Here is an 18575-nt window from a genome sequence, read left to right on the forward strand (position 1 = left end):
TTAATTAATTAAAAATAAGATAGTGAACAGCCTGAGGACCCAGGTTCAATTCCCCAGGACCTACACAGAGCCAGATGTACAAGGTAGCACATGTGTCTGGAAGTCGCTTACAGTGGCTAGAAGACACTAAAAATAAAAATGCTTTAAAGCTATTAGCTATGTCAATATGTACATACCTCCAACTGTTGTTGTTCCATTTTAGTCAGCAAAAATTTGGAGTAGATATTACTTTTTTCAAGCAAATGCTGAAGTCTACGGTATCGAATATCATTGGAGTCTCTGTCCCAAGACATGCGAGCCTACTCAAAGAAAAAAAATTCCGTATTTAGTAAAATTTTCTAACAAAGTTTGATTTTAAGATTGAATTAAAAAAATGACTTAAGAGGTCTTAGGGGTTAATGTCTGCTGGTGTCTGGCTAAATGCATATATTATGCTCACCAAATTGCCTGGCAAACACTTTTCTTAATGTTCATACCCATATATGAATGTCTTCGGTTAGAGAAGCTTCTCTTTGCAGATAGTATTGACCTCCGGGATGATTCAAAAGGCATGACAGTGCTGAGAAGTGACAGGGGAGTGTTCAGCACTGAAACATCTCTATCATAGCTTCCAAGGCTCAGGGTCCATTGCAGAAGCAGTGGCAGAAAGAATTTAAGAGCCAAAGGAAGAGTAGGACTCCTTACAGTGCACAATATCCATGACCTCACAATGCTTGGCACACTGTCTATACAAGTCCATCTTAAGAGGAGGAAAAGATGATGACATCAAAATAAAAGAGACTAAGGGGGAGGAATATGATGGAAAATGGAGTCGTGAAGAGGAAAGTGGGGGGGACAATTATGGTTTATTGTCTGTAATTGTGAAAGTTGTCAGCAATTTTAAAAAGTTAAATAAAAAAAAAAAAAAACTTAAGGGCTGGAGAGATGGCATAGCGGTTAAGGCACTTGCCTCCCAGAGCCAAAGGACCCCAGTTTGATTCCTCAGGATCCAAGTAAGCCATATGTACAAGGTGATGCATGTGTCTGGAGCTCATTTATAACAGCTGAAGTCCACCATGTACTCGTTCATATTCTCTCTCTCTCTCTCTTTCAAATAAATAAATAAATAAAAATAAAGGAAAAATTGACTAAGGCTGGGGAAATTATTCACAATGGATAAAGGGACTGGCTATGAAGAGAGACAATCAAGGGTTTGGATCTCCAGAAACCCATATCAAAGCTGCATGTAACCAAATGCCTGTAATCTCCCAACTGTCCTGTGGTAAAATGAAAGGCAGAGACAGAAGAATCCCAGAAATTCACAGGCTAGCAATCCTACAAGAGACCTTTCCTCAAGCCAAGGAAGAAGAACCATCACCCAAAGTTGTTCTCTTAACCTCCAGAAGACATGCCTACACTCACATACATTAATCATTCCTATATGCAAAAAATTTTTTAAATGGATGAAAAAAACATACTTTTAGACTTGGGATATTTCCTGAAAGTGATAGAAAAAGATAGTTTAAATATTTTTATTTTTAGTAGATTTTTTTTTTAATGCATGTTTGTTTATTTATTTTGTAATCAGAGAGACAGAGGAGAGAGAAAATGGACTAGCAAGGCCCTTAGGCCACTGCAAAGCAACACCAGATGTATGTGCCCCTCTGTGGACCTGGCTGTATGTGGGTACTGGGGAATCGAACTGGGGTCATTAGGCTTTGCAGGCAAGTGACTTAACCACCGAGCCATCTCTCTAGCCCTTTTCTACTTCTTTCTTAAATTTATTTGCAAGCAGAGAGATAGAAGAGAAACAAATGAGCACACCAGATTCTACGATTCAACAGTAATTTGGTAACTTGGGTGTTAAAAGTAAAATTTCAGAAGCCAGGTGTGGTGGCGCAAGTCTTTAAGCCCAGCACTTGGGAGGTAGAAGGATCAATGTGAGTTCAAGGGTCAGTCAGCCTGGACCACAGTGAGACCCTACCTCGAAAAGCCAAAAAAAAAAGTAAAATTTCAGCCAGGTGTGGTGGCTCATGTCTTTAATCCCAGCACTCAGGAGGCAAAGGTAGAGGGATGGCCATGAGTTCAAAGCCACCCTGAGACTCCATGGGGAATTCCAGGTCAGCCTGGGCTAGACTGAGACTCTACATCGAAACACTCACCCCGCCCCCGCCAAAAAAAGTAAAATTTCAGATACTGGACACATTGAGATAGTGAGGGAGAAATCCCCTGCTTCTGGGACTATAAAGAGGACTGGGAAAATTTGGGGTTCTGGGAGTTCATCCAAAACCATAGTAGTCAGCCAAGGCCGTTAATCACTGCTTCTGCTATCAACCTGTGCTGTTTCCTCAACACAAAAGATTTGCTAGTTACTACTAAACTTTCTATAGATAACCAATCAGCCTAAGACATTCTCAATTATGGCTACAGACACCTGAATCCCACCCTCATTTCACTTTCTCACTTTCTTTTTTCTTTCTCAATTTTTATTAACATGTTCCATGATTATAAAAAGTATCCCATGGTGATACCTCCCCCCCCCCCACTTTCCCCTTTGAAATGCCATTCTCCATCATATCCCCTCCCCATCTCAATCAGTCTCTATTTTGATGTCATGATCTTTTCCTCCTCTTATGAGGGTCTTGTGGAGGTAGTATCAGGCACTATGAGGTCATGGATATCCAGGCCATTTTATGTCTGGAGGAAGCACGTTGTACGGAGTCCTACCCTTCCTTTGGCTCTTACATTCTTTCCGCCACCTCTTCCCCATTAGATCCTGAGCCTTGGAAGGTGTGATTGAGATGTTACTCACTACTCCATTCACTTCTTCCCTTTTTTTCTTCCCAGCACTATGATACCTTCTGAATCATCCCAAGGTCACTGCCATCTGAAAAGAGAAGATTCTCTACCCAAATTGACAGTGGCATTAATGTAAGGGTATAAATATTAAGAGAAGTGCTTACTGGGCAGTTTGATGAGCATACTATATACATTTTTCCAGACATCAGCAGATGTTACACCCCTAGGGATTATGACTACCCCTGTTTTAAGTTTTCAGTATCAGGGATGTGTTTCCCCCTATGGAGCGGGCCTCCAGTCCAATTGGAGGGCAGTTGGTTTCCACCATGACAGACATGCCACTATTGCAACCGTTGGCTCATTTGGGCTGGCTGGTCAATTATAAGGCTTGCAGTGTCCACTGTTGAGTATCTTCACTGGTGGTATCTCTTTCTCCCATTGAACTACATGTAGAAGGGCTTCTTCCAGCTTCCTGTCAGCTGGTCTACATGGAGGAGGTTATCAGCTCAGTTCCAGCAGGATTTCTCAGTGGCCTTGCAGCCCAAGTATGTGAAGTCTTCAGCAATAGGGTCTTACCATCTATTCCTGATGGGAAACCAAGGGCCTCGGCAATGGCCTGTAATGTTTTGGGGTCATCAGGGACCTCCCTGGCCAACAACTCACTGGAGGTATCCCATTCCTGGCACTGAAAATTTTCTAACAACCATCTATGGCTCCATTGTCCAAGTGTTCCATTGTCTGAAACTGGAGGATTCCATATGATTTGCATACTCTTAGATTTTGATTAACCCTCCCTCCACCCTTCCTTTACTCAACCTCTTTCCCTGACTTCACTTTGGGCCTTTTCACCCCCGTTAATCTATTCTTCTACTTGCATATATACAATACCAACCTATTAAGTACCCTCCTCCCTTCCTTTCTCTTCCCTTTATATCTCCTTTTTAGTTTCTTACTTTCAAGAGCTCCCATCCCATGTTAATGGATGCTTTCATGCTTGTCTTATGTTTTTAAGTGTACAGTATCTTGAATCCTGCTTACTAAAGCCTACTACATCCACTCAACTTTTCTCCTACTGGCTTTTTTAATGGTCTTGGCATGGAGACAACAATGCCGTTCTCTAAGTAAGAACTAAGTTGAGCAGAGTAGAGCTGCTCCCTCCCACCTCAGTTTTGGTGGCAAGAGCAAAGCTGATTTCAATAGGAGTTAGATCCCCATAGGCAGTAAAAGTAGGGGTCCAATGACAGAGAAAAGGTAACTTTGGAATGAGTATACCCAATTGTGAGTAAACACTCCACTGACTGAGCCAGGGCTGTGTGATCAACTCCCTAGGTGGGCTCAGGGAACATGCATTGGTAATACAGGCCCTCTCTGATTCAGCCACATCTTCAAGAATGGCAATGAGTTGGAGGCCAGTCTGAGTTACAGAGTACCTGGTCAGCTGGGCTAGACTGAGACCCTATCATAAGTCCCATAAAAAGCTCTTATCCCTCCTCTCCCTCTGGTTGTTCCACTTGCTTGGGATTTTCTCACTTTTCCATAATAAATCTACAACTGTTTGCTTATTACCTGCTGGAATTCCTTTAATTCTTGGCATGCAAGAACAAATCTAAGAGCCAAATGGACTGGAGCACAATCCTGGTGACTTGGCAGCTTACCCACCTTAGTTAAGCCAACTAAGAGTTTAGAGAAACCGCTCCTCTCAAACCTACCTATATCAAAACAATTTCAAGCACTGACTGAATTAAAGGTGCATCTCAAAAATTTTCAAATTATACCATGAAGTACTTCAGGATGAGTATTAGTTTTGTTTGGGAGAAGGGTGGAGAACACCATCTCACTATGCTGCTGAGGCATGTCTCAATGTTATAAGCTCAGATGATCCTCTGGCCTCAGCTTCCAGGAAAGCTAGGAATTCAAACATGTCCACTGAGACTAAGTTTTGAAAAACAAATGAGGGGGCTAATCAAAATCTAAAAGGATATAAATAAGTCATATGGAAACCTACTTTTCTGGATAATGTAACACTCAGGAGCCACAGACTGTTACTAGAAAATTTTCAGTGCCAGGGATGGGGTACCTTCTAGTGAATTGTTGGCCAAGGAGGTCCCGGATACCCCCAAACCATTATAGGCCATTGCCGAGGCCCCTGGTTTCCCACCAGGAATAAATGGTAAGCCCCTACTGCTGAAGACTCCACATACTTGGGCTGCAAGGTCACTGAGAAATCCTGCTGGAGCTGAGCTGAAAACTTCCTCATGTAGACGAGCTGACAGAAAATTAGAAAAAGCCATGCTGCATTCAGTTCAGTGGGAGAGAGAAATCACCAGTGAAGATACCCAACACTGGACACTGTAAGCCTTATACTTGGCCAGTGAGACCAAATGAGCCAACAGGTGCAACAGTTGCCTGTCTGTTATGGGGGAAACCAACTGAACTCTAATTTCACTGGTACTGAAAACCTACAACAGGGGTAGTCATGAGCCCTGGGGATGTAATGTCTGCTGCTATCTAGCTAAATGTATATACCATGCTCATCAAACTGCCCAGTAAGCATGTCTCTTAATATTAATAGTCATATATTAATGCTACACTCACTTTTGGCTAGAGAACTTTCTCTTTTCAGATGGCAGTGACTTTGGGATGACTCAGAAGGCATCATGTGCTGAGAAGTGACAGAGGAGTGCTTGACACTGAAATATCTCTATCACACCTTCCATGACTCAGGGTCCATTGCAGAAGAGGTGGCAGAAACAATGTAAGAGTCAGAGGAAGGGTAGGACTCCTTACAATGTGCTCCTCCAGACACAAAATGGCCTGGATATCCATGACCTCACAGTGCCTGACACTACCTACACAAGACCATCATAAGAGAAGGAAAAGATCATGACATCAAAAAGAAAGACTGACTGGGAAGGGGAGGGCATATGATGGAGAGTGGAGTTTCAAAGGGAAAAGTGGGGGGAGGGAGGAAATTACCATGGGTTATTGTTTATAATTATGGAAGGTGTCAATAAAAGAAAAATTTTAAATATATTTATTTTTTTTAAAGGGACTTGGGCTGGGGAAAGGGCTTAGTAGTTAAGGCGTTTATTTGCCTGCAAAGCCTAAGGACCCCAGTTCAATTTCCCAGGACCCACATAAGCCAGATGCACAGGCACAGCGCATGTGCCTGGAGTTCATCTGCAGTGGCTGGAGGCCCTGGTGTGCCCATTCTCTCTCTCTCAAGTAAATAAAGAAATAAAATATTTTTTAAAAAGAATAAAAAATAAAAATAAAGGGCTAGGGGCTGGAGAGATGGCTTCACTTTTGCAAAGCCAAAGGATCCCAGTTCAACTCTCCAGGATCCACGTACAATGCACATGCATCTGGAGTTCATTTGCAGTGGCTAGAGGCCCTGGCATGCCCATTCTCTCTCTGTGCCTATTTCTCTCTCAAATTAAAACAAAAAGGGGGGGGCGCTGGAGGGATGGCTTAACAGTTAAGCATTTGTCTGCAAAGGCAAAGGACCCAGGTTCAATTCCCCAGGACACACATTAGCCCGATGCACAAGGTGGTGCATGTGTTTGGAGTTCATTTGCAATAGCTGGAGGCCCTGCACAACCATTCTCTCCCTCCCTCTCTTCCCTGTCAAATAAATAAAATATTTTTTAATTCTTCTGTTTATTTTTACTTATTTTTTAAATATTTTAAATTTTTATATTTATTTGAGAGAAATAAGTGGATAGAGAGAATGGGCACATTAGAGCCTCCAGCCACTGCAAACGAACTCCAGGTGCATGCGCCACCTTGTGTATCTGGCTTCCATGGGTCCTGGAGAATCAAGCCTTGAACCTGGGCCTGTAGGCTTCAAAGGCAAGCACTTAACCACCAGGCCATCTCTCTAGTCCCTAAATAAAATATTTTAGAAAGAAATGAGGGCAGGGAAGATGATGGCTCATTGCTTAAAGGTACTTGCTTGCAAAGTCTGCAGGCCTGTGTTTGATTTCCCCAAATATCTATGTAAAGCCAGATGCACAATGTGGAACATGTGTCTGGAGTTTGCAGTGGCAAGAGACCCTGGTATACCCATATACTCTCTCATAAATATATTAATTTTCACCAGGCATGGTGGTGCATGCCTTTAATCACAGCACTCAGAAGGCAGAGATAGGAGGATTGCTCTGAGTTCGAGTTCAAGGTCATCCTGAGATTATATAGTGAATTCCACATCAGCCTGAAACTACAATGAAACGGTACCTCAAAAAAAAAAAAAAAAACTTTCAACAGCCTGATGGGGGGAAAAACCCACCTAAAAGTTCAGGACTAGAGAGTTGCCTCGCATGCATAAGGTCCTGGGTCTTAACAACAGCACCCTAAGAAAACCACAACCAATGGTGAGTCTGCCTCCCCCACCCAACAGATAGCAAAGAAAAGCAAGGAGAGAAACACGATCAATCAATAGGAAAAGAAAAGATAACCTAAGCCGGACATAGTGGCACACTTGGGAGGCAGAGGTAGGAGGATCACTGTAGTTCAAGGCCACCCTGAGACTACATAGTGAATTCCAGCCGGGCGTAGTGGCGCACGCCTTTAATCCCAGCACTCGGGAGGCAGAGGTAGGAGGATTGCCTTGAGTTTGAGGCCACCCTGAGACTCCACAGTGAATTCCAGGTCAGCCTGGGCTACAGTGAGACCCTACCTCGAAAAAGAGAAAAAAAAAACAAAACAAAAAAAAAACATAGTGAATTCCAGGTCAGCATGGGCTAGAGTGAAGCCCTACCTTTAAAACAAAAAAGCCTAGCATGAGACAAGCCACCTCTATCACATCTGCCAGGACCTAAGAGACATCATAGAAGAAGTAGCAGTTTAGACATGAGTGCTGCTCACTATTACCCTCACAACTGCTCCAGGGATATGGCAATAGACACTAAGGACACTCAAAATGCATCTAAAGAAATATAGAGAAAAAAATTAAAAGAAATTTAAAAAAAAAAAAGAAATATAGAGGTTGCAGAGAGCAATGCTCGTAAGAGGAAGTAGAAAGACTGTAACAGCCACAGGGAGGGAAAGAGTAACCCAAAGCATTGGCCACCCTACAACCCACAGACATTGACCCAAGCATTCATAAACTCATGATGACCCAGGCGTGGTAGCACACACCTTTAATACCAGCCCTGGGGAAGCAGAGGAAGGAACATCACTGTGAGTTCAAGGCCACCCTGGGACTACATGGTGAATTCCAGGTCAGCCTGAGCTAGAGTGAGACCCTACCTCGGAAAACAAAACAAATTAAAAAAAAAAAAAGTAAATAATCCCATGATGAATTTTATTAATCCTTCCAAGTAGGACCCTCAGTGGACTGGGGACCAGGGAGAAGGGATATAAGAGCATAATAAAGCTGGAAGTGGTGGTATGCACCTTTAATCCCAGCACTCGAGGCAGAGGTAGGAAGGAGGATGGCCAAAAATTCAAGGCTACCCTGACAATACATAGTGAGTTCCAAGTCAGCCAGAGTCAGGGTGAAACCCTACCTCGAAAAAAAAGGGGGGGGCACAATAAGAGTGAAATGGGACCAACAAATTTTTTTATAAAGTTCATAACTAATAAAAATATTTTTAAAAGGGCTGGAGAGATGGCTTAGAGGTTAAGGTGCTTGCCTGCGAAACCTAAGGACCCAGGTTCGATTCTCCAGGTCCCACGTAAGCCAGATGCACAAGGTGGCACATGTATCTAGAGTTCGTTTGCAGTGGCTAGAGGCCCTGGCGTGCCCATTCTCTCTCTACTTCTAATAAATAAAAATTAAAAAAATTTAAAAAGAGGGCTGGAGAAATGGCTTAGTAGTTAAGGCACTTGGCAGCAAAGCCAAAGGACCCAGGTTCAATTCTCCAGAACCCACATAAGCCAGATGCATAGGTGGCACATTTGTCTGGAGTTCATTTACAACAGCTGGAAGCCCTGTGGGCCTATTCTCCCTCTCCCTCCCCTCTACTGCATCTCTCTCTCTCATAAATAAAACAAAAAAAATGCACAAGGTGGTACATGACTCTGGAGTTCATTTGCAGTGACTAAAGGCCCTGACACACCCATTCTCTCTCTTTCTCTTAAATAAATACATACATGAAAAAGCATATCTGGGCATGGTGGCACATGCCTTTAATCCCAGCCCTGGGAAGGCAGAGATAGGCTTATCTCCATGAGTTCAAGGCCACCCTGAGACTACATTGTGAATTTCAGGTCAGCCTGGGCTAGAGTGAGACCCTACCTCAAAAAAAAAAAAAAAAAAAAAAAAAAAAAAAACAGAAAAAGGGGAGGCTGGAGAGATGGCTTAGTTGTTAAGCGCTTGCCTGTGAAGCCTAAGAACCCGAGTTTGAGGCTCAATTCCCCAGGACCCATGTAACCAGATGCACAACGTGGTACATGCATCTGGAGTTTATTTGCAGTGGCTACAGGCCCTGGCACACCCATTCTCTCTCTATCAGTCACTCTCAAATAAACAAAAAAATAAAAAAATAAAAAAAAACAGAAAAAGGGAGGGAACATTAAGAGCCAGGGGACACATACAACCACAGCTTACAAACCAATAACATTTTCATACGTATTATTTTGTTATTTATTCCCTCCCCCAGCCTGCCAGCCCCTTGACCTTTTGGTGGTCTGAGATTTTTCTTTCTTTTTTTTTTTTTTTTTAATTTACTTGACAGAGAGAGAGGGGGAAGAGAGAGAGAAACAAAGAGAATGAATTGGTGTGCCAGGGCCTCCAGCCACCGCAAACAAACTCCAGATGTGTGTGTCCCCTTGTGCATCTGGCTAATGTGGGCCCTGGGGAAACGAACCTGAGACCTTTGGCTTTGCAGGCAAACACCTTAACTGCTAAGACCTCCCTCCAGCCCATAAGATTTTTCTTACAATTGTAATGCTTTTATTATACCTTTGTTTGCTTGCTTGAGACAGGGTCTCAAGTAACTTAGGTTCACCTTGAACTTACTCCATAGCAAAGGATGACCCTAACCTCCTGGTCCTCTACCTACCTACCTCTTAAATGCTGGATTAAAAGCACCTGCCACCTTGCTGGCTTTCTCATGCAAAACTAGTTTTTGCACATACTACTTTTTTGTGTATTTTTTTAGGCCAACCCAACAGATTGCCCCTCTTTTTTATGAGAGAAAGAGGGAGAGAATGGGCACGCACCAGGGCCTCTAACCATTGCAAACAAACACTAAACCCATGTGCCACCCTGTATATCTGGCTTTACATGAGTACTGGAATCAAACCTAGGTCCTCAGGCTTTGCAGGCAAGCACCTTGACTGCTAGGCCATCTCTCCAGCCCAAGAAATATTTAATTTGTTTATTTATTTATTTGAGAGAAAAAGAGGCAAACAGAGAGAGAGAGAGAGAGAGAGAGAGAGAGAGAGAGAGGGAGGGAGGGAGGGAGGGAGGGAGGGAGGGAGGGGGAGAGAATGGGCATGCCAGGGCCATCAGTCGCTGCAAATGAACTCCAGACACATGTACATTCTTGTGCATTTATCTAGCTTACATGGTCCTGAAGAATCAAACCTGGGTCTTCTGGATTTGCAGACAGGCACCTTAACCGCACCAAGTCATCTCTCCAGCCCAAGAAATACTTTTTATTAGAAAATTGTTTAATTAAAATAAAAAGATTTAAGATTGCCCTGGGCAAGCAGGGCTTGCTTCAGGTCTTCCCAATTGCTATGAGCTGGATCTTAAACAGCTAAGGTGCCTGTCTGGAAAATGGAACAGTAGTGTCGGGTGGAGGGAAGAGAGGCATGGGACACTTGAGTTACTGTAAAGGCCATGAGATCTTCTCCTGCCCATCTGCTTTCCTGTGTCAATCCTTAATCTCAGCCATTTGGCCCAAGAGTCAGAATCCTGCCCATCTCATGCGGGAGAGGAGCACAGGAAGAGCTATGTGTGGGTCTTGCTGCCTTTCTTTCCCACATTAAAAGAAAAATAGCCTAAGCCTGGGCAGGAACTGCATAGTTTGATAGTTTGAAGATGTGAAAATTGCATCTTTTAAAGTGGATTATTTGTAGGGAGTGTTTGGGAGAAAACCTTTGAGGGTAACGTCAGTTACACACTTCCTATCCAAAAGTTGATTTCTGGCAGGACTTTCAGGTTCATGCTGAAGGACATGGTAATTTTTCATAGCAGAGGAATTCTTAAGTTACTTCAGACTCCATGAAATGCATTGATAATGATACACTGGCTTCAGGGCTTCAAAATGCATTCAGCAACTTATTTTTCATGATAACAAAGCAAAAAATAAAAAATCACAAAATAAAAAGATTTTAAAAAGGAAAATGTACACGTTAAAAGACAAAAAAGAGAGTGGTGGCATATAAATATCAGTCATTTCCCAGGCTCTTCGAAAGACTAGCAACTAAGCCAAGTACACGCTTCTGTTTAAAGAACTTAAACCAGCTTTTCCCTCCTTAAGAACTTCTAAATATATGCCTATAAATACAGTTCCCCTCCACCAAAGAAAGCACCTTTACTTTCCTACAGTAAGTGCTTTGACCTTCATAGACATATTTTATTTTTAATCTTTTGAGATTTTAATGGATGAGATTTTAAAAAAGAATTTTCTAGTCACAGAGCTAATAACTTTGTTTAAGATTCAAGTACAAAAATTTAGTGGATTTAATGTGAATTCAAAATTACACTAGAGGGTTGGAGAGCTGGCTCAGTAGTTAAAGCATTTGCCTGCAAAGCCTATGACCTGGGTTCAATTCCCCAGTACCCACAAGAATCCAGATGCACAAAGTGGCAAATGCACCTGTAGTTCATTCTATCTCTCTTCTATTGCTCTCTGCTTTCAAATAAATACATGAATAAGGCCGGGCATGGTGGTGCATACAGTACTTGGGAGGCAGAGATAGGAGGACTGCCGTTGAGTTGGAGGCCACCCTGAGACTACAGAGTGAATTCCATGTCAACTTGGAGATAGTGTGAGACCCTACCTCAAAAAAGCAAAAATAAATACATAAAAATTTTTAATTATGCTGGGACTGGGTGTGTGGTGACATACACCTTTAATCCCAGCACCAGGGGTACTGATGAGCAGAGGTAGTAGAATCACTGATTTCCAGGCCAGCCTGGAAGACACTACCTTGAAAATAAATAAATAAATAAAATATAAAATATACTGGATTCTAAAACGCAAATAAGTCAGGCATGGTGGCACAGGGCTTTAATCCCAGCACTTGGGAGGCAGGGGTTGGAGGATTGCCATGAGCTCAAGGCTACCCTGAAACTACATAGTGAATTCCAGGTCAGCCTGGGCTAGAGTGAAAAAAAATTAAATAAATAAAATAAAATGCAAATAACAGCTACAAACACCATGCCCATTCCCCAGGAGTAACAATTCCAACACATTTAGGACTTACTACAAAATGCTTGTTCATAAGCTTTAAGTGTCATTAGGATGGTTGAGAATGTAGCTCAGTTGGAAGATCATACCCATAGGCATATGGGAACCTGTTTGATCCCCAGCTAGAGTAGGAGGAGGAAGTCACTAAAATCAAGTCATCTGTTTTATTTGTTTGGTTTTTCAAGGTAGGGTTTCACTCTAGCCCAGGCTGACCTGAAATTGACTATGTAGTCTCAGTCTTTCTTCACATCATTTTTTTTTTTGGGGGGGGGTGAAGGGTTGAGGCAGAGTCACTCTAGCCCAGGCTGACCTGGACTTCACTAAGCAGTCCCAAGCTGTCCTCAAACTCATGGCAATCCCCCTACCTCTGCTTCTTGGGAGTGCTGGGTGTGCTACCATGCCTGGTTTTTAAAATATTTTTCTTGTTTGCACTGAGAGAGGGAATAAACAGGTGCACCAGGGTCTCCTGCCAACGCAAACTCCAGACACATGCACCACTTCATTAATCTGGCTTTACGTAGGTACTGGGAAATTGAACCCAAGCCATTAGGCTTTGTAAGCAAGTACCTCTAAAATTCACTGATCCATCTCTCTAGTCCCAAATATTCTTTTTTTTTTTTTTTTTTTTTTTAGTTTTTCAAGATGGGGTCTCACTCTGACCCAGGCTGACCTGGGATTCACTCTGTAGTCTCAGGGTGGCCTAGAACATTCAGCAATCCTCCTACCTTCCAACCTTCTGAGTGCTGCCAGATATTCTTTATCATTACCTATTCAATACATTTACTGATTATCTACTAAATTCTACGTGCACAGCCTATAAAAAATAAAAGGAAGTGATACACACACAAAAAAAGTACCAGGTGTGGTGGCACACACCTTTAATCCCAGCACTTGGGAGGCAGAGATAGGAGGGATCACCAGGAGTTTAAGACCACCCTGAGACTACAGAGTGAATTCCAGGTCAGCCTGGGCTAGAGCGAGAACCTACCTCAAAAACTAAAAGAACAAAACAAAACAAAAGAAATGTATGTGAGCTAGACCCATGAGCTAGACCCAACCACACCTTTATTTCCAGCACTCAGGAGACACAAGTAAGGGGATAGCTGGGAGTTTGAGGCCAGCCTGATACTACATACTGCATTTCAGGTCAGCGTGAGATACAGCAAGACCCTACCTAGGAAAACAAAAAATAAATTTAAAAAAAAGGTATTTATTAATTTGCAAGCAGAGAGAGAAAATGGGCATGGCAAAGCCTCTAATGACTGCAAACAAACTCCAGATGGATGTGCCACTTTGTGTATCTGCCTTTACCGGGGTACTGGGGAACTGAACCCAGGTAGTTAGGTCTTGCAAGCAGGCACCTTAACCATTAAGCCACCTCTCCAGACCGTGTTTTTATTTTCCTTTAATTTTTATTTATTTCCTGAAAAAGAGAGCAAGAGAAAAGGCATTCTAGGCCCTCTAGCCTTTGTAGCTGCACAGGCCATTTTGTGCATATGGCTTTACCTGGTTACAGAGGAATCAAGCCCAGAGAGTTTGGCTTTATAGGCAAGCACCTTAACCACTGGGCCATCTCTGCAGCTCCTAAATAAAACTTTTTATAGTGCAACCTCATAGTACCTGGCACTACATTCACAAGACTTTCATGGGTGGGTGGGGGGTAATGACATCAAAATAAGGGCTGGAAAAAAAGCCTTGAGGTTAAGGTGCTTACCTGTGTAGCCCAAGGACCCACCCAGGTTTGACTTCCCAGTACCCAAGGTAGCTCCAGAAGGTGGCACATATGTCTAAAGTTCATTTGCAGTGGTTAGAAGCCCTGGTGTGCCCTTTCTCTATCTGCCTCTCTCTCTTCTCTCAAATTAAATTTTTAAAAATTAATAGACTAAGAGTCAGGCATAGTGGCACAACCTTTAATCCCACTATGTGGGAAGTAGAAGGAGCACCATGTTCGAGGACGCCCTGAGACTACACAGTGAATTCCAGATCAGCCTGGATTAGTGCAAGACACTACCTCAAAAAACAAAAAACAAACAAACAAAAAAAAAACAGCAGAATTGGGCTGGAGAGATGGGATACCAGTTAAGGCACTTGCCTGTGAAGCCTAAGAATATAGGTTTGATTCCCCAGTAGCCACATTAAGCCAGATACACATAATGGTGCATGCGTCTAGAGTTCGTTTGCAGTGACTAGAAGCCCTGGCACACCCATTCTCTCTCTCTACCTGTCTCTTTCTCTCTCTTAAGTAGATGAGAAAATAAATAAATAATAAAAACTGCTTTTAAAAAAAAAGTAGATATTGCACCAGGCGTGGTCACACACACCTTTAATTCCAGCACTCAGGAGGCAGAGAGGCAGGAGAATCAACGTGAGTTCAGTGACACCATGAGACTACATAGTGAATTCCAGGCCAGCCTGGGCTAGAGTGAGACCCTACCTCGAAAAACCAAAAAAAAAAAAGGTAGACTTATTGAAAAGGGAGAAGAAGAGGAGGGGGTGGAAGAAAATCATTATGGTTTATTGTCTAAACTTAAGGCAGTTGTCAATAGTATTTTTAAAAATGTGTGAATTAAAGGAGGAGGGTACTTAATAGGTTGATATTGTATATATGTAAGTACAATGATTGAGATGGGGAGGTAATATGATGGAGAATGGAATTTCAAAGGGGAAAGTGTCAGGGGGAGGGGAGGAAATTATCATGGGATATTTTTTTATAATCTTGGAAAATGTTAATAAATATTTAAGATTTTTTAAAAAAAATGTGTGAATTATTGAACTACGCAGTATATATTTGAATCTTGGCTCTACCTACCTGCAGGGGCTCAAGTGATCTTTTATGAGAATGTTTCCTCATCTATAAAGGAAGAATATAAGCCACCTATTTATTCAAGAACTGCAAAAGGTCTGGAGAAATGATTTAGCTGTTAAGGTGCTTGCCTACAAAACCTAAGGACCCAGGTTCAAGTGCCCAGGACCCATGTAAGACAAACGCATAAGGTGGCACATGCTTCTGGAGTTCATCTGCACTGACTGGAGGCCCTGGCATACCCATTCTCTCCTCCCTTTCTCTCTAATAAATAAGAAGAAAAAAAAAAAAACAGGGAGAAGTAACAGAGGAGTGCTCAGCACTGCAATATCTCTATCACATCTTCCAAGGCTCAGGGTCTATAGCAGAAGAAGTGGCAGAAAGAATGTAAGAGCCAAAGGAAGGATAGGACTCCTTTCAACATGCTCCTCCAGACACAGAATGGCCTGGATATCCATGACCTCACAGTGCCTGATACCATCTACACAAGACCATCATAATTGGAAGAAATGATGATGACATCAAAATAAAAGCAAGACTGATTGAGAGGGGAAAGGGACATGAAGGAGAATGGAGTTTCAAAGGGGAAAGTGGGAAGAGGGAGGGAATTGCCATGGGATACTGCTTACAATCATGGAAGTTGTCAATTAAAAAAAAAAAAAAACAGCTAGAGGCTGGAAGGATTGCCAAAGGACCCACATCAGCCAGATGCCAGATGCACAAGGGGGCGCATGCAGCTGGAGTTCATTTTCAGTGGCTAGAGGCCCTGGAGTGCTCATTTTCTCTCTTTCTCTCTCCCTCTTTGTCAAATAAATAAAAATAAAATATTTGTTTAAAAAGCCGGGTGTGATGGCACATGCCTTTAATCCCAGCACTTAAGAGGCTGAGGTAGGAGGAACACCTTGAGATGGTGACCACCCTAAGAAAGAATACAGAGTGAATTCCAGGTCAGCCTGGACTACAGTGAGAACTTACCTCAAAAAAAAAAAAAAAAAAAAAAAAAGTCGTTCATCACTTAGGTAGAAAATACCAATATCCAAAGAGTACCTCTCATTCTTTTTTTTCTTCAAGATTTTCTTTTTTTTTTTTTTTGCAAGTAGAGAGTATGTGTGTATATGGGCACATTAGGGCTTTCTGCCACTGTAAACAAACTCTGGTGCAGCCATTCACTTTGGCTGTGTGCAAATAAATAAAAAATGTTAAAAATATATAAATGAAGCTGGGTGTGGTGACGCACGCCTTTAATCTCAGCACTCAGGAGGCAGAGGTAGGAGGATCACTGAGTTCGAGGCCACCCCACAACTACATAGAAAACTCCAGGGCAGCCTGAACTAGAGTGAAACCCTACTTCACAAAAAATAAAATACGGCTTGAGGGATGGCTTTGCAGTTAAGGAGTTTGCCTGGAAAGCCAAAGGACCCAGGCTGGATTCTCCAGGACCCACATTAGCCAGATGCACAAGAGGGCACAAGTATCCAGAGTTCTTTTGCAGTGGTTGGGGCACATTCTCCCTCTTTCTCTGTCAAATAAAAATATATTTTTTTTAATAAAATAAAAATGACAATTATGTGCAGGTGTACCGAGGCAGTAAAACCACCCACAAATTCAAAGTCAGCCTGGGCTACATACAATATGACCACAAAAATTTAAAGTAAGGAATATTGTTCTATTTAGGTGACAAAGTATTTACAATTGATTTTGAAAGTATAACAGGCTGCAGAGCTGGCTCTGCTGTTAAGGCACTTTCCAGCAAAGCCAATGACCCAGGTTCAATTCCCCAGTACCCACATAAGCCAGATGTACAATGTGGCACCTGTGTCTGGAATTTGTCTGCAATGGCTAGAGACCGTAGTCCACCCATTTTCTCCCTATCCTCCTCAGCCAAGTAAATAAATAAAATAAGTATAAGACTAGGTATGGTAGCACAACGCCTTTTTTTTTAAAAAAAATTTATTTATTTATTTATTTGAGAGTGACAGACACAGAGAGAAAGACAGATAGAGGGAGAGAGAGAATGGGTGCGCCAGGGCTTCCAGCCTCTGCAAACGAACTCCAGACGCGTGTGCCCCCTTGTGCATCTGGCTAACGTGGGACCTGGGGAACCGAGCCTCGAACCGGGGTCCTTAGGCTTCATAGGCAAGCACTTAACCGCTAAGCCATCTCTCCAGCCCAACAACGCCTTTTATCCCAGCACTCAGGAGGCAGAAGTAGGAAGATGGCTGTGAGTTCAAGGCCACCATGCGACTACATAGAGAACAGTGAATTCCAGGTCAGCCTGGGCTAGAGACTCTACCTCAGAAAACCCAAAGTAAATAAATAAATAAAGTAGAATAGTATAATGGTTAATGCCCAGAATGGTGGTACCTTTACTCCCCACTCCGAAGCGAGCTAAGGCAATTAGATTACAAAGGTTCGAATTCAGCCTGGGACTGACTGCAGAGCAGGTTCCTAGTCAGCCTGGGCTGTAATGAGACCCTGCGGGCAAGGGGCGGGGTGAGAGGATGGAGGACAAAACAAAACACAACCCAACTAGAAATGCCCTCTTCACAGTGGTAAGACCACTTTGTGATGCTCTCCTGACTACATTTTACAGAAACCTATCATTCAAAACCAGTGCCAAGATTTCTCAAAGATTACATCTGTAAACAGAGAAAGCCACACAACAACAAAGCTCTTCCGAAGTTCATGAACATGCCATTGGTCACGGGCCACCACGGGAAAGGCTCGGGTCCCTGCAGGCGTCGCCAGTGATGACCACGACTCCAAGCTTTACCTTCTCTAACATCACCCGCTCTCGTTCCAGTCCAGCTGCCTCGAGCTGCTCCTCCTCCTCCAGCATGGCAGCGGTAATCACCACCTCCCCGGCCGGGTCCACTGTGTCTGCAGCGGGGGACCCTACGAGGGTAAGGCAGTTTAGAAAAGCCGCCCACTCCTCCACACCGACGCCAGGCAGCCTCGCTCCTGGCCGGAGCGCGAAGGAAGCAAGGGCGCAAGCCCGCGGGGCGCAGCACCTCCTCCGAGGGTGAGCTCGGACCCCGAGGAGCGTGCGGCCTCGGCGCGGGGGCAGCGCCCTCCGCTCTGCCCTCGGCGCCCGGGGGTCGGGTCCCTCCCGCTGCTGGCGCAGTCCGCTCGTCACTCACCGCCGCTGCTCTCGGGCTGCTCGGCCGGCATGACTGCACTCGAGCCCAGCGGGAGACCGGCCCGCGCCTCTCCACGCCCGAATCGCCGCGCGCTCGCCCCTCACGCCGCCGCCTCTGGCTAAGACCCTGACCAGAGAAAAAACCCGCGCTTCTGCTTCGCGGGAAAATCCATCATCTCGCGATACTTCCCGCTCCCCGCCCACCGCGGGCCGGGCTCACGAGATTTGACGCAGAGCCCCGCCTAGCCAGAGCGTGAGCTTTTTACCTGGACGCGGCTCAGGTAAAGCGTGCTTGGTCGGCTCCAGCGTCCCTCGTACCCCGTGAGGTTGGCGAGTAGGCAGGACTATCCGGGACGCCCTAACCGCTTTTATTCGGAAATAGTCCCGAACTACTCAGAATAGCCCTCAACACTAAACTGGTGCGATTGAAAGCCCTCTAACCGGGCGTGGTGGCGCACGCCTTTAATCCCAGCACTGAGGAGGCAGA

The 18575-nt window shown here is 43.8% G+C and overlaps 1 protein-coding gene across 2 annotated transcripts in view; it reads right to left on the reverse strand.

Annotated features, from left to right (window-relative positions):
• Window positions 1–18201, reverse strand: part of Hells (helicase, lymphoid specific) — a 61143-nt gene extending 42942 nt beyond the window's left edge. Inside the window, exons 1-4 of one of the 2 annotated variants that reach the window (XM_045141839.1) lie at window positions 18090–18201; window positions 17723–17844; window positions 14956–14997; window positions 177–299 (exon numbers count right to left, since the gene is read on the reverse strand). In XM_045141839.1, the coding sequence (XP_044997774.1) occupies window positions 177–299; window positions 14956–14997; window positions 17723–17844; window positions 18090–18120 (318 nt within the window). In that variant the 5' untranslated portion in view covers window positions 18121–18201. The remainder of the gene's footprint in view (window positions 1–176; window positions 300–14955; window positions 14998–17722; window positions 17845–18089) is intronic. The other variant, XM_045141840.1, reaches the window with a different exon arrangement.
• Between the last annotated feature and the right edge of the window lie 374 nt (window positions 18202–18575).

Source organism: Jaculus jaculus, chromosome 1 (genome assembly GCF_020740685.1).
Source record: "Jaculus jaculus isolate mJacJac1 chromosome 1, mJacJac1.mat.Y.cur, whole genome shotgun sequence".
In the NCBI taxonomy this organism is placed as follows: domain Eukaryota; kingdom Metazoa; phylum Chordata; class Mammalia; order Rodentia; family Dipodidae; genus Jaculus; species Jaculus jaculus.